General features: G+C 37.0%; 1 protein-coding gene across 4 annotated transcripts in view; it reads right to left on the reverse strand.

Annotated features, from left to right (window-relative positions):
• CKAP5 (cytoskeleton associated protein 5) overlaps positions 1 to 27,247 on the reverse strand; it is an 80,963-nt gene that overhangs the window by 38,423 nt on the left and 15,293 nt on the right. For 3 of the 4 annotated variants that reach the window (XM_036257959.1, XM_036257957.1, XM_036257961.1), the window contains exons 8-23: positions 25,531 to 25,635; positions 22,484 to 22,573; positions 22,205 to 22,369; positions 21,506 to 21,634; positions 20,778 to 20,960; positions 17,315 to 17,428; positions 16,695 to 16,805; positions 14,323 to 14,415; positions 12,183 to 12,368; positions 11,685 to 11,779; positions 6,624 to 6,681; positions 6,410 to 6,535; positions 5,660 to 5,799; positions 5,349 to 5,523; positions 4,652 to 4,765; positions 2,939 to 3,067 (exon numbers count right to left, since the gene is read on the reverse strand). In XM_036257959.1, the coding sequence (XP_036113852.1) occupies positions 2,939 to 3,067; positions 4,652 to 4,765; positions 5,349 to 5,523; positions 5,660 to 5,799; positions 6,410 to 6,535; positions 6,624 to 6,681; positions 11,685 to 11,779; positions 12,183 to 12,368; positions 14,323 to 14,415; positions 16,695 to 16,805; positions 17,315 to 17,428; positions 20,778 to 20,960; positions 21,506 to 21,634; positions 22,205 to 22,369; positions 22,484 to 22,573; positions 25,531 to 25,635 (2,013 nt within the window). Of the gene's footprint in view, positions 1 to 2,938; positions 3,068 to 4,651; positions 4,766 to 5,348; positions 5,524 to 5,659; positions 5,800 to 6,409; positions 6,536 to 6,623; positions 6,682 to 11,684; positions 11,780 to 12,182; positions 12,369 to 14,322; positions 14,416 to 16,694; positions 16,806 to 17,314; positions 17,429 to 20,777; positions 20,961 to 21,505; positions 21,635 to 22,204; positions 22,408 to 22,483; positions 22,574 to 25,530; positions 25,636 to 27,247 lie in introns of all 4 variants that reach the window. The other variant, XM_036257960.1, reaches the window with a different exon arrangement.

Consider the following 27,247-nt stretch of genomic DNA (forward strand, 5'->3'; position numbering starts at 1 on the left):
GCCTGTTGCACCTCCGCCCCTCCTACCAGTCTCAACGCTGCTGCTTCCTTATTTCATAGTTGTAGGACTTCCATTCAGCTTGATTTCAGGCTGTTTTGAACTATGGTTCTGTAGTTTAGTTGTAACTTTGATGTGGTTGTGGGAGGATGCGATACCGCGTTTTTTCACTTCTATGTTATTTATTTTTTTATCCTCACCCGAGGACACTTTCCCATTTTTTGTTCAGGTAGAGTGGGAGGGAGAGAGAGGACCAGAGAGAGAGAGAGAGAGAAACATTGATGTGAAAGGGACACATCGAGTGGCTGCCACCCGCACGACCGACCAGGGCCGGGGACAAACTGCAACCGAGGTACGCACCCTTAGCGGGAACCGAACCCGGGTCTCTCAGGACCGCAGGTCGACGCTCTAACCGCTGAGCCAAACCGGCCAGGGCTCTATGTTATTTTTAAAAGGTCCATAGTTCTATGTTAAATATTTAAGTTCATGATACATTTTGAGTTAATTTTTGTGTAAGACATGAGGTTTAGGTTGAAGTTTATTTTTTGGTCTAGGAATACCAGTTGTTCCAGAGTCAATTGTTGAAAGGCTGTATCCTTGAATTCTTTCATCAGCACTCGATAATTTTCAGTATATATATTCTGTATTTGTTCTGTTAAATATGTGTACATAAAGATTTCATTTTCTTTGGATTGTAAATGATATCATTAAATTTTTAATTTCAGTTTCCACATGTTCATTATATTATAAAGAAATGTGGCCCTAACCCTGGCCAGTTTTGCTTAGTGGTTAGAGCATCAACCCTTGGACCAAAGAGTCTCAGGTTCAAGTCTGGGTCAAGGTCATGTCCCTCAGTTTTGGGTTCGATTCCTGGCTCCGGTTGGGGTTGTGTAGGAGGCAATCAACTGATGTCTCTCTCTTACATGGATGTTTCTCCCCCCCCTCCTTCCTTCCTTCCTTTCACTCTCTAAAAATCAATGGAAAATATCCTTGGGTGAAGATTAACAACAAAAAAATCTGATTGATTTTTGTATATTGATTTTATATCCTGCAACCATTTTTTTCCTGCAATTCTTTTTTTTTGCACTTTATTTTATTCTATTAATTAATTTATTATTATTTTATCCTCACCTGAGGACATTTTTCCATTTTTTATTCAGATAAAGTGGGAGGGAGAGAGAGAGAGAAACATTAATGTGAAAGGGACACATCGAGTGGCTGCCACCCGCACAACCAACCAGGGCCGGGGACAAACTGCAACTGAGGTACATGCCCTTAGCGGGAACTGAACCCAGTCTCTCCAGACTGCAGGCCAACGCTCCAACCGCTGAGCCAAACCGGCCAGGGCTCTATTAATTTATTTTTATTATAGATGTTTCTTCTTTTTCCCCATTGACACCCTCTTCCCCACTCTTGCCCACCCCCCCCTCCATAGGATTGTTGTCTATGTCCATTGGTTATGCATACATGCATATAAGTTCTTTGGTTTATCTCTTCTCACTCCCCTCACCATGTCTGAGGTTTGTCTGTCTGATCCCTACTTCTATGTCTCTGGGTCTATTTTGTTCATTATATTCCACAAATAAGTGAGATCATGTGATATTTATCTTTCTCTGACTGGTTTATGTATCCTTCAGTCTTAATGAACATAGTTATTTATTTCTAGGAGTTTATTTGTAGAGTCCTTTGGTTTTTTTATGTTGACAGTCATGTTATCTACAACTATAATCTTATTTATTCTTTTATTTTAATCCTCACTCAAAGATTTTTTTTAACTATTTTATTTTTTTTAGATAGACTGGGAGGAAGAGAGAGAGAGAGAGAGAGAGAGAGAGAGAGAGAGAGAGAGAGAGAGAGAGAAACACTGATGTGAGAGAGAGATGTCAATTGGTTGCCTCCCATACAACCCCCACTGGGGCTGGGATCAAATCTGCAACCAAGGTAAGGAATTGAACCTGAGGCTCTTTGGTCCACAGGTGGGCCAACATTCTTACTGCTGAGCAAACTGGCCAAGGCAATTTTATTTATTCTTTATCCAATCTGCATGATTTACATGTGTTTTTCTTGCTTTATTGTAGTGACTGGAACTTCCAGTCTAAATATGCGAAATAATAGTAATGAGAGTGGACATTCTTGCCTTGTTTCTGATCTTAGAAAGCATCCAGGCTTTCACCATTAAGTATGGTATTTTATGTAGAAATTTTTTAAGTGCTTTTTATCTACTTGAGGTAATTCTCTTCTTCTATTATTAACTTGATGAGAGATTTTATCATAAATGGGAGTTGGATTTTCTCAAATCCCTTTTTTGTATCAACTGATATGATCTTATGATTTTTCTTAGTATTTAGTCTGTTGGTATGATGGATTACATTATGAATTTTTGAGTGTTAACTCTACTGTTTTCTTTTTAAATCCTCACCCGAGGATACTTTTATTCCATTTATCTTTAGATAGAGTGGGAGGGCAGGAGGGAGAGAGAGAAAAACATCGATGCAATAGAGACACATTGACTGGCTGCCTTCCACACAACCCCAATCAGGGTCGAGGATGAACCGCAACCGAGGTACGTGCCTTGACAGAAATTGAACCCGTGACTCTTTGGGTCCATGGGCCAACACTCTAACTGCTGAGCCAAACTGGTAAGGGCTGTTAATTCTATTTTTATGCTCTGATTAAAACCTGTTATTTTACTATTTAAGAGTGACAAAAAAGAGAACATTTCACAAAAAGCCCTGTCCTTAAGTTTTAGTTATAAAAAGCCTATGAAAGAAAAAAAAAAAAAAAAGCACATGAATACAAAAGCTCCAGGAATTTGGTTTCATTTTATTAACTGATTTACAATGAAACGTATACTGTCCATACATTTATATTTATTAGGTAGGCCCAAGCCTCTATGAAGGTAAAAGACATGAGTAAAGCATATGATATATGTAGTACTAACCTCTTGCCTCAGGAAAGGATTTTCCCTTTTGAGCTCTTCAGAAAGATCTTCTCCCTCCAGCCATTCCTTCATGCCAGTCTGTTCTGCCCAAGCATTCACAGTGGCAAGTGCAGCAGCTCGAACAGTGTTCTGAATGGAGCGAATTAGTAAAGATAATGTTAACTACGGTTTGGAGGTAGAGAGTAAAAAACTTGTTCCTTTGTGAACATGAACATGGAGGTTTCTTTAAGGTTCACATGAACATACTTGAAACCATCTTCTTCGAATCATAATCTTGTTCTATGGTTGTGCTAAAACTCCAAATTATAGTAGAAACATAAAACTTCAAATTGTACAGTTCCTGTAGTCAATTAACTAGGCAAACAGTGGCCTGGCATAAAATATGATGAAAGGGGAATAAACGCTTAGGTTTTGTTTCCTGAACCTCTTCTTATGTCCATGCTTATTTGCTAAAGAATGTAATTCTACATGTCAGAGAATGCATAATGATTACACGGAAATTACTAACAACTTTAACATTTAATGCTTTTACATTAACTTGTATTCATAGAATGAGGACTTATTGACATGAAAAATATAAAAGTAGCCCAGTTCCTCACACAAATGTATTATACAAAAATAAAGAGACATTCAAATACTCAGTCTAGGGCTAAACATAAGAGGCTTTCAACATTCAATGAGATTCATTATCCTACTCAAGTACGAGAGGATCCTGTTCTAGTAGTTCAGAGAAATTAGAAAATAAATACACAATCCAAAAATTCACACACGTATTTATTCACTCTTTATACTGATACATTTAACAATGATATCATAATCACAATAACAACCATTAAAAAAATTTTATTTTTTAATCCTCACCTGAGGATATTTTTTCCATTTATTTTCAGAAAGAGTAGAAAGGGTGAGGGAGAGAGTGGGGGTGGGGGGGGGAGAGAGAGAGAGAGAGAGAGAGACACACATAGATTGGCTGCCTTCCGCATATGCCCTGACTGGGGCTAGGGATGTAACCTACAACCCAGGTACATGCCTATGACCTGAATGGAAATGAACCCGTGACCCTTCAGTACGTGGGCCGATGCTCTAACCACTGAGACACACCGGCCAGGACGCAACAATTTTTTGAGCGCATGCTATATAAAATAGGTACAGGTACCTTATGTACAGACTCTTATTTAATTCTGTAGGAATAAAATTTCACAGATAAAGAAAATGAATCTCAAAAATAAATAACTTGCCCTGGCCAGTTTTGCTCAGTGGTTAGAGCGTTGGCCTGCAGTCCAGAGAGACTCGGGTTTGGTTCCCGCTAAGGCACATACTTCGGTTGCAGTTTGTCCCCGGCCCTGGTTGGGTTGTGTGTGCGGGAGGGAGCCACTCGATGTGTCCCTTTCACGTCGATGTTTCTCTCTCTCTCTCCTTCCCTCCCACTGTATCTGAACAAAAAATGGAAAACTGCTCTCGGGTGAGGATTAAACAACAACAAAAAAAGATAAATAACTTATCTAAGGGTCAGAAAGCTAGTAAGTCATATATCTGGTTATGTAAATATTGCCTGGGAGGAAACATATTTACTATTTTTCTCCTAATATTCTCTTCTCTACAAAGTTTATAAACTGCTTACATGCTTTACATGTAAGAAAAGAGAATTGTTTTTAGCTCCGGAGTATGGTTGGCTTATTACAGAATGAAGCTGTAGTGAAGAGTCAGGTTTACCTTGCTGTCTCCAAGGACTGTGATGATAGGGATGCCTAAGTTCTTCACATGTTGCTTAATGTTTGGGCCCATGGCAACTGCCAATTGCTGCAGGATAGTCAATGTCTGCTGCACCTGAGTGGAAAGAACCAACACTTCATGTTCAAATCATGAGCAAACTGTGTACAAACTTTTGCAAGCTTGCTGCTATATAGTCAATGCAGTAGAAAGTCTGTTGTACTTAAGAGACAGGGAAATCAGCTCTTTAAGATGCTAATCTAATTAGCTTATGAATAATTTTTAGGTGGTGGTTTCTGCTCTTATCATTAGTTCATATAATCGGAGTACTAGAATTTTAAAGAAGAGATCATACTGCTTTATAATTTTGAAGATAAAGCCTAGTTTAAGAAAATCCTGACATAAAAATCCAAATGAAAAACTTAGTACGCATGTTTATATATATTACAAGCAGTTTTATATAGATATTTAACATTAGAATCTGTAAAAGTAAAATGTGAGCTTCATAAAAATATGACTTATAAACTTGTCATCTACCAGCATATCTTGCAGCACACCTAAGAAATTAAAGAAAGCTATTTCTAGTTCAAAGCAAATAAAATGACCACTCATTTTTTTTTGCTGGCGATGGTTTCACTGAAAAGGTACCTCCTGAAAGGGGAAGGGGGTGAAAAAAAGAACAGGCATGTGTTCTACATACCAAGATTTTATTTGAATCATTGAGTCGACCCTTCAGGGCAGCTGGAAGTTCACCTATGTTTGGTTGGATGAATTTTGCTTCATTGATGATACCTGCCACTTCATCTAGGCCTTCTTTCCTGATCTTCCAATTTTTGTCACCAATCTTAGATACCAACTCTGAAGTGATTTTATCACTGGAAAAAAACAGAAGACAACATCTTAATTCCAGGCTCCTAAAAAATAATGTCGTCACAGAAGTACCCCTGACTGAGAAAGAAAGATTAAAAATTCAGTATAATAAATCAAATAAACCATTTCCAACAAACCTACCTTATTTCTGTCCTTGGCAAAAGATCCACCATATCATTGCCACCATCATCTGGTTCATCTCCCTCTTCTCCTTCATCTGTACCACTTGTGCTGTGTTTGGAAATCCCTCTGGTTGGAGCAGGTGGGCTCTGGCCCTGCATCTGCACCCAAAAAATAAATCAGTGAGGCTAATGAACTCGATGAAGGAAATGAGAGCAAACAAGTTGGAGAATGGTGCCTGTGTCAAGTTTCACACTGCTTCATAATATTTAATATTTATACAGTACATGTCTTAATTCCTACTTAGGTTCCAAGTTTGAGACTACATGGCAAAAGATATTTTTAAAAAACCTATTAGAATCTGATTTCTCAATCATGAAGCTGTCTTTTGACTTGTATGCCTAAGACAATATATAGCAAGTTTGCCAAAATTTAGCAATTTCCATTACAAAGTTTATTCAAGGAGGGACCATTTTTTTATTTAAAAACTTTAAAAATATTATACTTAATGTACTTTTTCAATAGGCCGTACATTTAAAATGGATATAAAGGATATAAAAGGCAAAAGCTTCCATTCTATATCATAGCTACCCTATTCTCTTCCTCATAGACAAAGTCATCGATTTCTTAAGAACTCTTCCCAGGGCCACTTTATGCATATAAAAGCAAATACGTACATATTGTTCATTCCAAAGAGTTAAAAATTTAAACTTAACTAATATGAGCTTTCTCAACTCCACCGATAGATTGTATCATTTGTGAAATCTTTACCTTCTCAAATTCGGCATCTATTTGGGATAGGAGGGCAGGTTTCTCATCTTCAAAGAACATTCGCAAAGAGGGACCAACATACAGATACATTACACCAAGCAAGGTGATAGCAGAAGTCCTCACAGCCTGGCAGACAGAACAAAAAGAATTTTCCAAATAAGAGCAGAACACAAAGATAGCTGTACTGTTCCTGAATATGTTGGTATGTACTCACTGGGTTTGTTGCAGCAAGAGCTGTCTTCACATTGCTAATGAAAGCTTTCACATTCAGTCTAGAAGAAATAACATTTAAAATTAAAAACAAACAAAACACTTAATAAAGTTTTATAAAGCCAGATTCTCCAAGTGGCTTCCTTCAGATGTGTCTCAGAATCTCACCTATTTGCTTTCTACACTCATTAAAAGTGAGCTTTAAATACTATCTATATGCTAATCACGCCTAAAGCCAGTATTGACTTCTCTCCTGAACTCCATATTCAGCTATCCAGATGCCTTTGAGAATTTCCATGTTGCCCTACATCTGTCAAAACCAAACTCCTGATTTTCCACACCCCAGCCCCAAAACCTGTTCTTCCCAGTCTTCTTTACCTCAATGAAGAGCCACATCATTTCTTCCAGTTGCTCATCCTCGACTTCAGAGTTATCTTGACTCCTTTTATGCCCACTATCCTGGTTCAGTTCGACTTTTTATTTTTGCTAATTTTTATTTTTGATTATTATTTTTTAATCTTTATTGTTGAATATATTGCAGATGTTCCTCATTTTCCCCTTCCTCCCCACTCCCACTTCCCTCCCCCCTTTTCCCACACTGTTGTCTGTGTCCATTGGTTATGTATATAAGTTCCTTGGTTTATTTCTTCCCACTTCCCAACCCCGCTTTTCTTTGAGGTTTGTCAGTCTAGCAACCAATTTGTTCTTAATCCCTTCAACTTTTTCACGCATTCCCCCCCAACCGCCCTCCCATCTGGCAACCAACAAAATGTTCTCTATATCTATGAGAATGTTTCTGTTCTGCCTGTTCATTTTGTTTATACATTCCATTGCCGATAGATATGTGTTCATTGCCATTTTGTTTGTTCATATATTTTATCTTTTTCTTCCAAAAGACCCTTCAACATTTCATATAATAACGGTTTGGTGGTGATGAACTCCTTTAACTTTTTCTTGTCTGGGAAAGTCTTTATATGGCCATCGATTCTAAATGACAGCTTTGCAAGATAGAGTAATCTTGGTTGTAGGTTCTTGCTTTTCATCACTCTGAATATTTCTTGCCACTCTCTTCAGGCCTGCAAAGTTTCTTTTGAGAAATCAGCTGACGGCCTTATGGGAACTCCCTTGTAAGTGACTAACTGCTTTTCTCTTGCTGCTTTTAAGATTCTCTCTTTGTCTTGAACCTTTTGCATTTGGATGATGATGTGTCTTGGTGTGGGCCTTTTGGGTTCATCTTGTTTGGGACTCTCTGTGCTTCCGGGATCTGTATGTCTGTTTCCTTCACCAAGTTACGGAAGTTTTCTGTCATTATTGTTTCAAATAGGTTTTTGATTTGTTCTCTCTCTTCTCTTTCTGGCACCCCCAACATGCGAATGTTGGCATGCTTAAAGTTGTCCCAGAGGCTCCTTACACTATCTTCATTTTTTTGGATTCTGTATACTTTTTGCTGTTCTGATTGGGTGTTTTTTGCTTCCTTGTATTCCAAATCAATGATTTGCTTCTTGGTTTTATCTACTCTACTCTTGAATCTGTGTAAATTATACTTTATTTCAGTTAATGCTTCCTTCATTTCTGACTGGTCTTTTTTCATGCTCTTGAGGCCCTCACTAAGTTCACTGAGGTTCTCACTAAGTTCATTGAGCATCCTTATAAGCAGTATTTTGAACTCAGCATCTGTTAGGTTGCTTATCTCCATTTCGCTTAGTTCTTTTCCTGGAGTTTTGTTCTGTTCTTTCATTTGGGACCTGTTTCTTTGTCTCCTCATTTTGGCTGCCTCTTTGTTTGTTTCTATGTATTACTTAACAAGAGGTATGGGGCTAGCTGAGACCAGATGCTGCTTGTTGGAAAGAATTTAGGCAAACCTGAAGCAGGATCCAAGACAGGCCAATCCTACAGTTAAACAACTGGCAACAGCTTGGATGGGCCTGAAAGTTGGGTGGGGCAGGGAATCACCAGGACAGGGCAATCAGTGTGAGCTAGGTTGCTGGAGTCCCAGATATGGTGGCTGTCTGCCACCCCAGGGAAGGGCTCACCAAAGGAACAAAGTCCTCTGACAGCACATTTGTCCCAGAGGAAGCCCACTCTCCAGCCCTTGCTCCAATGCCAAACAGCTCAGTTCTTCCCTGTATGTCTCTGGTGCCCCTCAAGCTGCCTCCCCTCCAAGCCTAGAGGGAGCAAGTCCGAGTAAGTCTGTGTGCGGGCTCTTTAAGAGAAGCTGCCTGGGGCTCCAGCCACCTCAGCCTCCCTGAGCCTCTGTTCCCGCTGGTTTTTCTAGCCAGAAGTTACGGGGATTCTCTTCCTGGCACTGGAACCCTGAGCGGGGGACCTGGTATGGGACAGGGACCCCTCAGTCCTCCAGGAGGACCTTCCCAGCCAAGGTGTCCTCCTGACACCTTGGTGTCACACGTGGGTGTGGGACCAGCCCGCCCGCTCTTCCTACCAGTCTCGATGCAGCTGCTTCTTTCGTAGTTGTAGGGTTTCCATTCCTATTTTTAAATATATCACATGTGCTCCTTCCACAGGGATTTTGCACTTGTTGTCCTTTCGTCTAGAATGTTCTTCTCCCAGATTGTCTCAGCTAACTCCCTCATGTCCTGAAGGTTTCTGCTCAAATGTCCTTGTTTCAGGACCGACGTTTGTTCTACCTTATAGAAAAGAACACCATCCCAACCACACTAAGGTAATACCACCTAACCCCCCCCCCCTTTTTTTTTTTTAATCCTCACCCGAGGACATTTTTCCATTTGTTGTTCAGGTAGAGTGGGAGGGAGAGAGAGGACCAGAGAGAGAGAGAGAGAAACATCGACGTGAAAGGGACACATCGAGTGGCTGCCAGCTGCACGGCTGACCAGAGCTCGGGACAAACTGCAACCGAGGTACATGCCCTTAGCGGGAACCGAACCCGGGTCCCTCAGGACCGCAGGTCAATGCTTTAACCGCTGAGCCAAACCAGCCAGGGCACCACCTAACCCTTTAACCTGCTTTATTTTTATTGTGTTGTTCTTATACTTCCTAAAAGTGTGTGTGTGTGTTTATTGATATGAGAGAGAGGAAGGAAGAGGGAAAAAGAGATAGAAACACTGATGAGAAACATCAATTGGCTGCCTCCTGCTTATCCCCCACCAGGAACCAAGCTCACAACCTGGGCATGTACCCTGACTCAGAATCAAACCGGCAGTCTCCTAGTGCACAGGACGAAGCTCAATCCACTGAGCCACACTGGCCAGGCCCTAATATATTTTTTAATGCCACCTCGCCTTACTCAAATATAAGTCCCATAAAAGCAAGAATAGAATCTTGTCCATGATGTATTTCTAGGGCCTGGAACAAATGACTGGAATATCACAGGTGCTCATATGTACTTGTTGAATAAATGAATGAATAAAAGGTCATGGATAAATAGAATAAAAAAAGAGGAAAATAGTCACTTGGCTTTTATGTAGTGCCAAGAGATTAGTTTCACACCAAAACCTATACAATTGAGAAGAAATTATAGCAATATCCTCAACTACAGGAGAACACCATAGATACTGACATAACAATTCTTTGCTTGAACGACACTGGAATGATAACTTCTATAGTATTTCTTCACACTTGACAGAACTAAGAATACTGTTTTGCAAGCTATTAAGAGGCATGTTGTAAAAAGCAACATGGCACAGAGAAAGGCAACTTAGTATAGTTATTATAATATTCTTTCTTGGAACCAGAATGCCTGTATTGAAATCTTGGCTTTGCCATTTCCTAGCTGTGACTTGAGCAGATTACTTAAGCTTTCTGTGCCCGTTTCCTTTTTTATAAAATGGAGATAATACTACCTCACATGGTTTTTATGATTGAATTAAATAAATTATTTAGAAACTGACTAGAATAAAGCTCTATAAAATTTTGTTAATGAAATAGACAAATGTGTTCAAAATGCAAGTAAGTTTGGGAAAATAGCAAGTTAAACAAGCTTCTCTATTGCATGACTTCTGAAAGCCTTTAATTCAACATTATGCACTATAGGTCTCTAAACAAATGTGATTATATGTAATAATTTGCAAATATATTTGACTAGCAATCCTTGGAACTGGCTTTTCTGTGGGACAGTTAATACTTGAGGAAAAGTAAGTTAAGAACTCTAATGTTAGTGGATATCAAAATGCAGGTGCTCAAGCCAATACAGAAAATCCCCAACTTACAATAGTTTGACTTATGATTTTTTTTTATCTTCACCCAAAGATATGTTTATTGATTTTAGAGAGAGAGGAAGGGGTGGGGAGAGACAGAAACATCAATCAGTTGCCTCCTGTATGTGCCTTGACCAGGAATCAAACCTGCAACCCTTTGATGCATGGGAAAATGGTCCACTGAATTGAGCCCTCTGGTCAGGGCTGACTTAAAATGTTTTTACTTTACAATGGTGTGAAGAGATATGCATACTATATTACATGAGATATTCAATACATTATTAAAAATAGGCTTTGTGCTAGATGATTTTGCCCAACTGTAGGCTAATATGTGTTCTGAGCATGTGTAAGGTAGTCTAGGCAAGCTACGATGTTCAATAGATTAGGTGCATTTTAAACTTATGATATTTTCAACTTACAATGGGTTTATTGGGATGTAACCACATCATAAGTTAAAGAGCATCTGTATAGACTTTTGAGGAACAAATGCAGTTTTTCTTTATATAAATTAGATAACCCACCCTGGCCAGTTTGGCTCAGGTGTTAGAGGGTCGGCCTGCGGAACAATGAGGCGCGGGTTTGATTCTGGTCAAGGGCACATATCTTGGTTGCAATTCTTCCCTGGCCCTGGTTGGGGTTGTGCGGGAGGCAGCCACTCGATGTATCCCTTTCACGTTGATGTTTTTCTTTCTCTCTCTCTCTCTCTCACTCTATCTGAACAAAAAAAATGGAAAGTCCTCAAGTGAGGATAAAAATAAAATATAAATAAATAAATTAGATAACCCAGCTCTGGGTTCTCAGAAATAAGCTGAGATAGTCACAACAAATATAATCACCAGTTAGAGAGTGGCAAAACACTTAATTATTTTGTACTGGATTTTTCTCTGACTTACCCAGAAAAACCAAATTCTTTTATTGCATTTGATAGCCAATTCAGAGTTTCTGATTGATTTTTAGGATTCTTCTGGGAGAAAGCCATTGACATAACCTGGAGCAAGAGAAAAACAAACACATCTGTGTCTTCTCTCATATTTCTCATAGAAATATAGCATGACATTAAGAGAGAAGTGGATGAAGCATGGTTTTTCCAATGCTGAAACAACTGCAAAAGAATGACTTAAGAATGAAATAATTAATCTACACAAGACAATGAGTTAAGTGACAGAATTAAAAGCATTCTGGACTGTTTACAACTTTCCTTTCATTAGTGATCACTCTGGTTTATGTCAACAGAAAATTATTCTCGTCTTTAACAGAATATTCTTGACTAAGACAAAGTTTCAAAAACAGCTTTAATTGAGAGGACAAGACTAAGCTTAATTCGTAACCTTAAGTTAAAATTAGGGACAAAACTGGGAAAAGTTGGGGAAAGAGAGCTCTGTGTCACTAACCTGTTCAGCTGTCCATGGCAACATACAAGCTTCGGCTATTGCTGTCATAGCTTCTTTTGCATTGTTCCCACATTTCACATCTCCAATCTTGTCTACAAGACCATCTAAGACAATCTGAGCTGAAGTTTTGGAAAAATTTCCCTTCTGGGCAATTAGAGCAACTATGTGAAGTTTCATCTGCATCACCTGAACAAGGATAAAGTTATAAGTAAGACAGAGACATTTATTTATGTACTTATTTTTATAGATGCCTGAAGATGTAACACAGTTAAGAATAGTTGAGAACATGACCAAACTAAAATCAGAATTTTAAACAACAAAACAAAATAATTTTTATTCTTTAATTGTTATTAAAGTATGTAAGTGACAGCTAAGAGAAAAAAAGACAAATCACTCAATGATTTAAAATATTAATAATGTTACCACATGGAAATTTTATGAAATAAAAATTTTAATTTCTATATTCTCCTATGACTATTTGCATATGATATTGAATGCACATCTTTTAATACATAATAAATGATCATACTAACTATATAACTGAGTGCCTAATAGAGTTGCTCACAAAAAAACCCCACAACTATAAACCTCATGCACTCATACACAACAGAACTTGAGAAACTTAAGGAACTTATATTTAAGTGGAAGAAAGAAAGAAGCTAGGAAAACAATTTACAAATGTTAATGTAACGATGGCAGATGTATGGGACTTGAGACCCCTTTGCTGTAACTATTTCCCTTTGTCTTGTTTGAATATTTAAACAATAAATGTTGGCAAGGATGTACAGAAATTGGAACTCTCTTGCATTGCTGGTGTGAATATAAAATGATGCAACAACTTTGGAAAACAGTTTGGTATTTCTCAAAACAGTTAAACACAGAGTTACCATATGAACCAGCAATTGAACTTCTGGTATATACCCAAGAGAATTAAAAAAACGTGTTCACACAAAGACTGGTACACAAATGTTCACTGCAGCATTATTCAGAACAGCCCCCAAAAAGTGGAAACAATGAAAATGCTCACCAACTAATGAATGGGTAAATAAAATGTTGCATACTCATACAATAGAATATTATTTAGTAACAAAAAGAATGTAGAGCTGATACATGGTACAATATGAATGAACAGTGAAAACATTATGTAAAGTAAAAGTTAGACACAACAAAAGGCTACATATTGTATCATTCCATTTATATGAAATGTCCAGGAGAAGTAATCCATAGAGACAAAAAGTAGATTAACAGATTCCAGGGACTGGGGGTGGGGATTTGGGAAGGAATAGAGAGTGACTGTCGATGGATATGGGGTTTCTTTTTTGGGGTGATGAAAATATTCAAAAATTATACAGTTGTAGGAGTTGCAGAACTATGTTAATATACTAAAAAACCTCTGCATTATACACTTTAAAACAATGAGTTTTATACTCTCAAAAAAGCTGTTATAAAGGAATAAATATATAAAATTATTCCTTGTTATGAATCTAACACACAGGAGGGTATTAGCTGAAATCAGGTGTGCTTCTTTCACCTAATTGAGCAGCTGCATAAAGAAGAGTTTTAAAAGTGGTATGAGGGAAGAGGGCAGTTCAAGAACCCTTTGGCATAGGAAACTTTTGTAGAGCTTGATAGTATGGATGAAGGAGGTCCTATAACACAGTGCAAAGGGATCACAGTATGAAGAAACTAAAGATTCCACAGAGAGAACAAGAAGTGGCAGAAGGGAAGCGAAAAAAGAGATTAGCAGGATGGCAAATATAGACCTGATACATTTTAAGAAATTGTTTTTTGCATAAGGTCTATGTATATCTAGAAGAAGAGAAGGAAACTCTTCCCATTTTCCTTCCTGTATCACTTTCCCTACACCTAACTTTTTAGCTAAATAACAGTACTGCTAAATTTCATCTCTATTATCAGTTAGTTAAATAGACTATGGTAATTTTTCATTGGCAATTTAAAGACTGACTTTATTTTTTATCCAAAAAAATAAGCAAGCTATCTCACTGTTTATCCCTCCTCTGAATGTATAAAGATTAGAGGACTTCTAGGCCTAAATAATGAGGAGAAAAAATGCATATATATAATTTTCACAAACAATATAATAAAAAACATTAAATCTGCATTAAAAAAAAAAAAATACCTGAAAATTAGTTTCTTTCCACCCAGGTTTCTTGGCCAGCATCCTCACTAATGCCTGGCATGGCATTTCAGTTCGGTCCATTAGTTCAACAGCCTTGAAGTAAAACCAGAGAATAAGAGTTAAGGGGTAATGAGTAGTTCCAAGGGAAAAGTATATTAACAAAATGGGAATGGAAATGAAGAGAGTTATAGAGAGAGCTTATATAATTTCTGTTATAATGCTTTGTTTCTTAAATTGGATGTTTGGTGTGTGGTTGTTATATTAACACCATTGAAACTACTTTTTTCACATTTTAGGAATTCACAAGTAATCTGCTTCAGGGAAAGTATTATGGTAACACAGTTTTTCATTTGCCTAGTGTGTGGCAGAAACTGCTTAATATTTTGACTTATTTGATTTTTCTAAAAACACAGAAAAGGAGGGTAGGTTAGAAGTGGTTAAGTACAGTAAAACCTCGATATAATGGACTAATTCAGGCAAGGGGGTGCCTGTTAAAGCTGAAAGCCCATTATATAATAAAGCAGGTTTTCCAAATGCATATGTTAAAAAGTTGACAAGTTAGTTTACCTGCTTTTGTTTTTTTAACAATTTTTTTTTCTTTTTTGATTTTAGAGAGAGAGGAAGGAAGAGGGAGAGAGAGAGAAAAATACTGATGAGAGAGAATATCAATTGGCCACCTCCTACATGTCCCCCACTGGGGATCAGGCCCACAACCTGGGCATGTGCCCTCACCAGGAATCGAACTGGCGACCTCTTGGTGCATGGGTGGACACTCAACCACTGAGCCATACCGGCTGGACAGTTTACCTGTTTTTACTTACGTAGACATGTTTATGTACTTAAAACTAAATAAGTATGAAAATTTTAATTTCACAGAAAAATTTTCTATATGTATTACAGCAATTTTAAATTTATACTGAATAGATCTAGTAAATGCATGTATTCACCAGTCACTGCAAGTAAACAAATGTACACAGCTGGGGCGTGGCTTAGCACATGTGGGAACATCAGCCAGCAAGCATTAAAGCACGTATTAAAACTGCTGCAGAACCCAGCCAGTGTGGCTCAGTGGATTGAGCATTGTTCCATGGATTGAGAGGTTCTGGTTCAATTCCTGGTCAGGGCACACGTCCAGGTTTCGAGCTCCATCCCCAGTGTGGGGTGTGCAGGAGACAACTGATTGATGTTTCTCTCTTACATCAATGTTTCTATCTCTCGCTCTTTTCCTCTCTCTCTAAAAAATCAATAAAAATACATTTAAAAAAGAATAAATGCTGTTGCATTTATTAAAAAAAACTGCTGCAGAAAGTCATGCCACATGACAACAGAACCAATTAATTACTGCTAGTAATGCAGTGTGATCACATGCTAATCATTCACTGAACATTGTAAGACGTGGCTCTTGGATTTAAATATATAAACTATGGTTGTAGATATGTAATATTTACTTACATCGGTGAAATTACAACAGTGTTTTTTCCAACATATGGCCTATTCACTAAAGTTTGTTCAAATAACTGAATTGACCTGGCTGGGTTGGCTCAGCGGTTAGAGCATCAACCCACAGACCAATGAATCGCAGGTTAGATTCCAGTCAAGGGCATATACCTCGGTTGTGGTTCAGTCCCCGGCCCTGGTCCGGGTCCGGTTGGAGCAACCAATCGATGTGTCTCTCTTACATCAATGTTTTTCTCTCTCTCCCCCATCCCTCTGTCTGAAAATAAATGAAAAAAAAATCCTTGGGTGAAGATTAACAACAACAAAAAACAAAACAAAACAAAAAACTGAACTAACAACAAAAAAATAACCTGTTAACTTAATAATAAGCAAATCTTGGTTAAAAGCATTTTAAAATTAACAGGGTGTTAATTTTCACATATGACATATGGACTGGAAATTTTGTCCCTTCAATACAAAGTCCGTTATATAGAAGTCTGTAAAACTGAGGATTTACTGTATTAGATTTCAAAGATGCACACATTCACGTTTAAAAGCAATATGTAGTCCTGGCTGGTTTGGCTCAATGGTTAGTGTGTTGGCCCATGGACCAATGAGAGATCTGTTTGCCTACTAATATTAAAAAACAAATATCATAATATTAGAATTCATCTAAACTTTGTAATTCAGAATAAACCTAATTTTGGGGGGGCATGTACTAAGTTATGAAATTACAGAAACCATAGGAAGCAGATGTGGACAGATAAACACAACACAGCTAAGAAACAAACAAAAAAATCCAGCCTCATCTTGAGGTAACACCCTGAAACATATTCACTGGTTATAAAACACAACAACAGGACAAGTCTTACATTTTTAATTCCATCACTTCTATATAATTTTCTTTCACACCCAACCCATCCCCGTGTGCCTACCTTTTGGAACTCTTCCATACAGGCCAGCCTTTCCTTCCAGTTACTGCTGTCTAAAAGTTGTATACAAGTAGCAGGAAGGACAGCTGAAGCCTTTTCTTCACATACTTCAACCTGAAGATGTAAACGTATTCAAGTTAAAAATTGCTAAAGGAAACAGATGGCAAGAATGTAAAAATAGCCTGCCAGTGTGGCTCAGTGGATTGAGCATCATCTCATGCACTGAGAGGTCCCGGTTCAATTTCCAGTCAGGGCACATGCCCAGGTTTCGGGCTCAATACCCAGTAGAGTGCATGTAGGAGACAGCCGATTGATATTTCTCTCACAGCAATGTTTCTATCTCTCTCTTCCTTCCTCTCTCACTAAAAATATCAATAAAAACATATTAGAGAGAAAAAAAAAAGAATGTGAAAATACAAGAACACTCCTTATAGGTATGCTATAACATCTGAAGCTCTTATTTTAGTACTATAAAAGGAAAGTTAATCTAAGGCAGTTTCAAAAAGCTAAAAAGTATCAAATAACTTTATGTTGTAGAATTCAGCAGGACAGAATTCAAATCTTCTCATAGATAATGACTTTACATGGTTTTATGATTCTGAGACACATTGTATAATACTGACCGAGAGCTCAGGCTCCACTATTTCTTTGGTCTCCAGTCCTTTCTTGTTCTTGGTTCCAGTGCTCCCTGTGCCTCCTGGTGCACTTGGTTTCCCCTTCTTAGGTGGTCCACCAGCCTACAAGCAAAAAAAAAAAAAAAAATTAAACCACTTAAGGATTTAGAATGTAGATTCTAAAACTTTTGTGGGTCAGAGACTTCTTGAAAATTTGAATGAAATGAGGGATCACTGTAACTATGTATGGTGACTTATTGTAGTGATCATTTCATAATATATGTAATTACCAAATCATTATGTTGTACACAAAAAACTAATATAATGTTGTATGTGAATTATACTTCAATAATCTCTTATTTTTTTAAAATGAGGGATAATTCAACCAACAAAAACAACAACATATTTTTGGTGCCCACAGAATTTAGCAGTTTTGAATTTGGCAGTTTCAAAGGCAGACAGACCTTCTGAAGGCCATTCATGGGAGGGAATTAGGCCCCATTTTAAGAACCTCTAACTCAGAACAAGCTAACGAAATACAAATGATGGACTGGAATTATACTGCATTTACAGAATAATTTGATAATTAACAACTGACGCCTCTAAATCTTTCCTATAATAGTAAAAGACAATTTCTAACTTACATCATTTACTCAATACTCAATCGCAAGGTGCCCCGGTTACAGCAGAATGAGTATTCTAGTTATGTTGAAGATGGCCATCTCACTGAATCTTTTTATTGTCTTAGTAGTTATTCAGTTGACTTGCTTGGGTTTTCCAAGTATATGACTGCACAATCTACAAAAATGATAATTTTGCCTTTTCGTTCCTCATGTCAAAAATTCATCCATTTCTATGTGGTTAAGAATTTTTATCAAGAAGATATGTTAAAGTTTATCATATTCTTTTTAAATGTCTGAAATTAGATTTCTTTTTTAAAAGAATTTATTTATTGGTTTTAGAGAGAGAGAAAGAAAGACTGAGATAGAGGAACATCAATTTGTTGTTCCACTTGTTTATGCATTCATTGATTGACTCTTGTATGTGGCCTGACCGGGGATCAAACCTGCAACTTTGGTGTATCAGGATGATATTCTAACTACTCCGCCAGGGCTGAAATTAGATTTATTTTCATCTATAAATTTAGTACATTTTCTAATATTAATATTGCACCATCCTTGAAATCCAGAAATAAATTTCAATTTTTACTGTATCCAGTGGATTCTATCTGTGAATATTCTATCTAAATATCTTGATTTAAACTTATTTTACCCGTTTTGAGAGGTCACAAAAAAATAGCAGTTTATCACAAGGTATAATGCCAATGGCAGTAACATTAATAGGGCAACACACATCACTGTTTACATCATTCCTTCTACCTATTTTGGATATTTGTTAACCATGGCCCAAACCTAAAAAGAAAAGATAAAACGACAGATCAGATTAGTCTTCAACATCAATACCTGGTTCTGAAACCAGTGTTATCTTAAACATAGTCTAAGCTTTTAAGGTACAGTTATCAAAACTAAGATGCTGGTTTTTAATTAAATGGAAACCTGTAATATTTGCTGGTTTATTATCAGTAGTATGATTCTGTTAGTTCATAATAACAACCCATAATGAGATATTTGTTTTCTAACTCTAAAAATAGAAATAGAAAATTTGTGCTCTTTGCACTCTCTGTATTGAGAGGTACCTTGATTAGTAAATCTACTTTTCCTTCTTTTTTTTCCCTTAACAGACAGATATGTTTATGGCTTAGTAGATTTATTGGCTGATATTGTCCTACTTATTTTGTCAAAAGAAGAATTGACCCTGGCCAGTTTGGCCTGATCAGTGGTTAAAGTGTCGGCCCGTGGACCAGAGTCTCGGGTTTGATTTTGGTCACGGGCATGTATCTCAGTTGCAGTTCAGTTCCTGGGCCTGGTCGGGGTAATGCAGGAGGCAACCAATCAATGTGTCTCTCTCACATTGATGTCTCTCTCTCTCTCTCTCTCTCTCTCTCTCTCTCTCTCTGTCTTCCTCCTTCCCACTCTATCTGAAGATAAATGGAAAAATATCCTTGAGTGAGGATTTAAAAAAAAAAGAATTGAAGCAGATTAGCAGATTACCACCCCTTCTCCCACCATAAAAAAAAAAAAAAGAAGAAGAAGAAGAAAGAAATTCCTCATAAAAGAAAGCCAGCTAGCATGGAAGGGTTCAGCAAGATAAGAAAAGGTCTCAGGTGTCCAGGTCATTGTCTAGTGGCAGGAGCTGACAAGAAAGGAGAAAGTAGCTGCCAATACCCTGTACTAGAATGCTGAAGAGACAGCATAATATGAAAGGAAGGACACAGACTCTGTAGCTAGAGACACTTGGTTCAAGCCCAAGTTCTGTAACTCTAGTCATTCGACAAATATATGTTGAGTTTCTGTTATGTGCCAGAGCATCTCTATGCACGGGGGATTCAAGAAGTGACAAGATCTCTATCCTTTCAAGTTTACAATATGGTGTGGGAGACATAGTAAACAAACAAGTGAACAATAAAAATATCAGAATGAATTGTAAAAGCCTGGGCAGAACATTTAACCTTGCTGAGCCCTATTTCTAGGGGTCACAAAACATTTATCTCAATGATTGTTATGATGTTTAAATGAGATTATATAGGCAAAATGTTTCACAAAGTGATGCTCACTAAGTCAGTTCTCTCCCCCTAACTCCATGCTGGGGTTCAGGGTGGGGAAAGAGAATCAAACATTCTGCATCAGGAGTAGATAACATTATGCTTAAGAGGGTCCACTGGGCAAATGTTCACTAAAGGAATGCCATATTAGCACCTGAGCACTTTCCCCTCTTCTACACTGTACAAAGGTAACAAGATCTGGACTGCTATGGTGACTTAGTGATGGAATTCAGCAGCATTAGCAAAATGACCAAGATGACGCTATTAATGTTAAGTGCATTGCTACATTTTACTTCATTATTTAGTGATACTTTCTGATCCCTTAAAATGCACTCCTATACTTCCATTACCATTTTTATCTCTATTAAAGTTTCAAATAACCAAATGTATATACTCTGTCTTCATGAACAGATGTTCTGCTGTATTTTGAATGTGGTAATGAGTTTATTTCTCAAGTGAAATCATATTGGAAGGACAACCATTAACCTGAGATTCAGACCCTACCTTATATAAATTCTAATTTTTTTTTTAATCCTCACCTGAGGACATTTTTTTAGATATTTTGTTCAGATAGAGTGGGAGGGGGAGAGAGAGAGAGACAGAAACATCGATGTGAAAGGGACACATTGAGTGGTTACTACCCACCCAACCCAACCAGGGCCAGGGACAAACTGCAACTGAGGTACGTGCCCTTAGCGGGAACCGAACCCAGGTCTCTCAGGACCGCAGGCCGACACTCTGACTGCTGAGCCAAATTGGCCAGGGCTAAATTCTAATTTTTAAACTATGTTTTCTAAGTTATTTATTAACCTTAGTAGCAGGTGCCTTTTTTAAGGGTCCTGGTTTGGGTACTGAAATGTCCTTTGTGTCCTTATCTCCTGCGGCCCCTGAAGAAGCAGTCCTTCCAGGAACAGACTTGAATTCCTTCTTTTCAGCTGCCAGTCCAGTTTTCTTACCATGCACCAGCTCTACTTTTTCTGAACATTCTTTGATCTGGAGAATAAAATTGAGATGAACATCATTAAGCCCAACTTTAAAACACAATCACTATCCTGTTACTTAATAGATCATTTAAACCACAACTATATGAGAATCTAGAGAGAAAAGTTTCCTTTTCAAGAAAGATAAATTATCCAGACTTTCTTACATTTTATTCCTATACAAATCAGAATTACAATAACTATATTTTTTGATAGAAGACATTCATATTTAAAAAGGTCATTTTCCAGATATTAGAAAAAATTTATCTTAAAACATTGCTTTCACTTTTATAGATTATGGTCACTCAGCTTTATTTTTTTGTAATAATTTGGAAAATATTTCTACAATATGATTATTGCAGCTTGAGATAAAATTTAAATCTCCAAAAGCTAGGTGTGAACCACCAGTGGTGATTAAATAAATTTCATGAGTTGATATCAGCATTTTTGTCTTAATAAAACAGAATACAATTATACAATTATACCATTATACAATTATACAATTGTATAACCATTATACAATTATAATTTCATTATAATCTATTATTAACAACTTACCCTGTCAAGCTTAAGTTTGTCCACATCAACTAAGAATGGGTTTACTGCTTTTTCACCAACCACCTTCAAAGCGGTACCCAATGCTTCAAATGCAGCATCTCTGACTTCAGGAGCAGAATCATTGATGTGCTATAACCCGCAAGTACACAAAAAAGATCTCAATACAAGGTAACTTAGGTATTACTGATTTTAAGTCAGACTAATGATTATTAGATAAAGAATTTTTCTTTTACAACTCACTGAAGGTAAATATAACTTTCCTTCTTTCAATTAACAGTTACTCTTTCACAAATTCTTTTTGGCTTAAGGAAACTTCTGATAATCCATTCAGTATGTAAGTGCTTCCTTTTCCTCCTACCCTTTATCTAAAGTGCCTCATAGCCAAATGATCTTCAAATACTCCAAGCTGTATGCGTGTGCCTGGCCAGATCTAGCTGAATGCCAGTAAATGGGCCAAGTAAGAAAGATGTATAGCAATTAGTGGAACTATAAAGCTAACTTGTGCTTCAAGAATAAGAATAAAAAAAAAAAAAAAAAAAGAATAAGAATATAACAATACAAAATTTGGATTCAGTTTCCAAAGCTTCTCAAAAGACTATAATTAACAGTATGAAAGTAAAATAGTTACTGTACATAATTAGTAGGAAAAAATATTTTCTAGATATAAAATATTACCCCAATTTCAAAGAGAGTCTATACCTTCAGTAGACCAGCACAAAAGGGCTTTAGCAAGCTCTTAGGCAGGGTAGAAGCAGTGCAGTGGCGGAAGCTTCTTGCAATAAAAAGCGATGTCTGCTGCTTGATGGTTGGATTTTTATTATCCATTACTGCTAAAACATCCTCACTGATGTTCTGTAGTGTGGTCTTTGGAAAGAGAAATGTGGTCAATGAGCTGTTCTCAACTGCAAAGAACAATCAAAATATCACATTAACAAAATTTACTTTATACAAAAGCACAAACTCATGTTGTCAGCTTACAGTAAGGAAGATTGCATCAATTGCCTCCTGCAGGGCTTGTACTACTTGAGGCTTCTTCTCTTTGAATTTCTCCAAAATGGTTGGCACAACCTATAAAAATGAACAGCTACAATATTATCTGGCAACAAAAAGTAATGCTGTGGTGATACAGACTACAACATGGATGAACCTTGTAAACATTATGCTAAGTCAAAGAAGCCAGTCACAAAGGATCACATATGTATGATGCCATTTAGACAGAAAGCAGATTAGTGGTTACTAGGGTGTAGGGGTAGGAAAGAACAGGGAGTGACTGGTAATGGGCAGAAGGTTTCTTTTTGAGGTGATAAAAATGTTGTGGCATTAGACAGTGGTAATCATTACACAATCTTGTAAATATACCCAAACCACTGAATTATATACACTTTAAGAGGGTGAATGTTATAGTATATAAGCTCCATCTCAATAAAACTATTATTAAAACAATGTTTGGCTCTACCAAAGCAAAAAAAGTGAACATCTAAGTTGGATAAAAAGTCATTTCCTTTATTGAAGGGCACAAGAATCTTTGCTAGAACACTTACGGGTTCCAATTCTGTACAACCATGGCAGTGCTTTTCAACCTTTTTTCTGCATCTACACTGTATATGCTACCATAAAACCATTTCTATCAGTAACATCTCTTATTAGACAAAATGATTCTCAACTAGGTGGATTTACAGGTATAGTATATAATTTTTCCTCCCTGGCAAAGATTCTGATAGATCACACTGGACTAGCATGTCTCCTGCCCCTTCACTACATTAAAGAAAAAAAAATGTACCAGAAATTATAGCAATTTTGATCAGAATTATACCCTCTTATTCAAATACTTAGTTTAGATCAGTAAAATTGAAATGTTTATAATTTTCATTTTATCTTGTAAACTATCACTAATTCATTAACTATTTATTCAATGCCTAATACATGCATCTATTGAGTGCTAGGCACTATGCTAGCAGGAAAATTAAAGTTGTTTTTTAAGGTCCAAAAGACTTAGGCAAAGCTTAATGGCATCCAAAATAATATTTTTTCAAGATTTTACAGAAGTGATAGATATCAGAAATAGTATGACTTCCATGAATAAATAGAATAGACTTTTTAATACTAGGAGTTAGTTATAAACTTAAAAAACAAGATATTTTAAAGTTACAAAGCTAAAGTCCATTTTTATATACATTGCCAAAAAGACTGTTTATAAATAGCTAAAGAAAATAAAGCTGAATCACTAACACGCTGGTTATCAAACACTGTATATGATATAATTTTAAGGGAGGGAATCCCAAACTACAAAGCACTGAGATATTCTTTAAGCCGTACAACAAAATATCACAAAACTAGAATTAAAACCCAAACTAGAGGGCCAGGCAATCACCTAACTACAATTTAGTAAATTAAAATGTATTTAAAAAATGGTTTTCTAACTTGAATAGTTATTCCTAATACAAAGTATAAAATAGTCTAATAAGTAACATAAAATTGACTAAAAGCTAACTAGTACACTGACAGCATATACACATAGATATTATATAATAAATATTAATTGCTATAAAATATTAATTATAATTTTATTTCATAATTGTAATTTTACTTCAATTTATGATTTATATGTTTAAGGTCTTTTTAGGCCCTTATTTTTATTTCTCTGGTAACAAGCTAGTCATGATTTATTTTTATTTGGTACTATCTTCTTTTTTTCAGTTAAGTTCTCTGAAATTATTTTTAACGCTATGAGTAAGCAAGCTCCAAATACCATAACTGAGATTAGATATTAGCTTCACAATATAAAACTGACACATGGTTATTGACCATTAGGAGACTCTTAAGTTCATCTAGGGAATCAAATGATAAGTGGCTAGCAAGTTAAACCCTAAAGTTCAGTACTGTCAATGTTCAGACGCTGAGTCATTCTACGTAATGCAGAATAGATGTAGAGGCCACAGTTAAACATCTCAATTTATTAAAACTGTTACCAAACTTGATTGCTTCCAAATTTATACAAAGAAAATAGTATATTCAACAAATGCCTTCAGTCACATTTTCTTAGAATAAAGTAAACTGATAATATCGCCAACAGCATAACTTGTATAAACATCTCAGGTATATGAGTAAGTTATTTTTTAAATAGGAAAACAATATAAAATATATTTTATATATTAATTTCACTTCTGGTTTTATATTGCCTTTCTTATTCTCATTTTTGCTCTGTCCTGGTTATCCTAAATTTTATTTCATTCTGTTATACTATATATAACGTTGTAAGAACAAAGTAAAATATTAACAAATAAGAAAATCAATTCAATTAAGTACTTTAGGTCAAGTGCCTAACTTTCTATATAAAGCTAATGAATTTAGTTATAACTGACATCTTCACTGAAAAGTTGCAAGGAGTTATGCTCAATATTAATAAAACTTAGTGAGAAATTTACTTTACCCAATATATAAAGATCTATACCAAAGAGCTATTTTAAAGCATAGAGCAAACTAGCGTGATATTCTCTCTCTTTTTAAAATATGTTTTTATTGATTCTAGAGAGAGAGGAAAGGATTTGATGAGAAAGAAACATCAACATCGATTGGCTGCCTCCTGCACGCCCCCTTCTAGGGATCGAGCCCACAACCCGGGGAATGTGCCCTGACCAGCAATTGAACCAGCAACCTCCTGGAGCATGGGTCTATGCTCAACCACTGAGTCACACCAGCCGAGCCTAGCCTAACATTCTTGATAATATTGTTGATTTGTACTTAAAAAGAAGTGTTACTGTCCTGGCCGTTTTTGCTCAGTGGTTAGAGTATTGGCCTGAGGACCAAGGAGTCACAGGTTCAATTCTGATCAAGGGTACATACCTGGGTTGCAGTTCATTTCTGGCCATGGTTGGGTCGTGTGACATGGAGGCAACCAGTCAATGTGGCTCTATTACATGATTTTTCTCTCTGTCTCTCTCTCTCTCCCTCCCTCCCACTCTATCTGATGAGAAATAGAAAAACAGCCTCGGGTGAGGAATAAAAAAAAAAGAAGTGTTACTTACGTGTCCTGCATACTGTCCAAATTTCTTCCTTAGCCCAACAGCCAGGCCAGTAAGACATTTTGCTGCCAAAGCCACCAACATGACATTGGTATCCTTTCCAACTACCTACAAAAAGGGAAACAAGGAAAACAAAACAGTCACAGCCCTTAGAAGGGAACTGAAAACTTCCTCTTCAAAGAACTCTAAAAGCTTTTATGTTAACAGATAGCCAATTAAATTTCCTACAAAAGAGGAGGTTCTTCTTTAACAATATCAGTTTGGGAGCTTTCCTTCATCATGTTTAGTTTCCTATCTTGAAGTTTTACCAATAAATAAAAAACTACAACTTCCAATCACTAACTCTCCATTAATGGTAGTCTGGGCTGTCAAGAGTTGCACACTGTGGAGGACGTGACACTGATAATGGCAGAGAAACTGGAGGGAGGCCTGTTGACTTTGCTCTAGGGCAGAGAAAGCGAAGACAGTGTTTCTCTGGAAGACCCCTGCAGGGCAGCAGCTCTAACAATTATACCTCAGGAGCAATAGTGGAAACTGCTGTAGTTACCATCAAGAAGTCCACGTGGACTCTAAATTACAAACACCATTGCAAATGGCTTGCAACTGCCATTTAAGTTACCTAATGATCATCAAGTTTGCATTTAGAGCCTCTTAGCAGAGTTTCCTCCAGCACTGTTTATATTACCACCCTCCTATACTACACCCCACAGAGCCTAGCACTTATCAAAACTCACAGGTAGTAGTTGTATCTGTGTCACTTTAGCAAGACAGTGACTATGCCTGGGTTCCTTCCTGCTAAGATTTTACTGTGGTGTTAAAAAGTTGCTTTCTGCCCTGGCCTGTTTTGGCTCAGCAGTTAGAGCATTGGCTCCCAAAGGGTCTTGGGTTCGATTCCTGGTCAAGGGCACATACCTGGGTTACAGGTCTGATCCCCAGCCCCACTGAGAGTCATGGGGGAGGCAACCAATTGATGTTTCTCTATCCTTCTCTCCCTTCCACTCTATCTAAAAGGCAATGGAAAAAATATCCTCGGGTGAGGATTTTTAAAAAAAGCTGCTTCCCTTTAAGTCCCCCAAACCCTTGTTTTTTCCACTTTTTCCAGGTAGAAGTAATGCTTCCATTTTATTTTGGATTTTATATAGCCCCTAAGATCTGGTTTTCTCTAAGCAGAATGCTTCATTCCAAAACCCCCAATTAACTAATCCATAACGCATAGCATGCAAGGAAGTTCTAAATGGCACCTACATGTATTCCCTAATGGCTGAGGAATAAGGATTAAGGAAAGAGACTAACATTTATTAAAAACAAATTTGATGACAATTTTATAGGTGCTTTATAATTCCTTATTTCATTTAATATTCACCCAAATCCTATAAAGTATGTACTATTATTATCTCAATATTTCAGATCTCAAAAATTAAAGAGATTAACTTGCTCAAGGTCACACAGCCAGCAAATAGTAATGCTATGGTTCAAACCTAGGTCTGTTTGGACACCAAAGCTCTTGCTCTCTTACTCAGGGCACTTTCCTGGTCATTCACAAGCACAGAACTATGAAAAAATCTGAGTTGCCTGATGTGCACATTCCCAGCTGATACTGAATAAAGCAACACTCTGCTTTCTTCTTTCAGCTCTCACACAGTAAACAAGTATCTTTTTCATGGTCTATTTAGTATCATGTTTTTGTTTTTTTTGTGCATTTTTGTGCTTTCTGTATGTA

Source organism: Molossus molossus, unplaced genomic scaffold (genome assembly GCF_014108415.1).
Source record: "Molossus molossus isolate mMolMol1 unplaced genomic scaffold, mMolMol1.p scaffold_m16_p_13, whole genome shotgun sequence".
Lineage (NCBI taxonomy): Eukaryota > Metazoa > Chordata > Mammalia > Chiroptera > Molossidae > Molossus > Molossus molossus.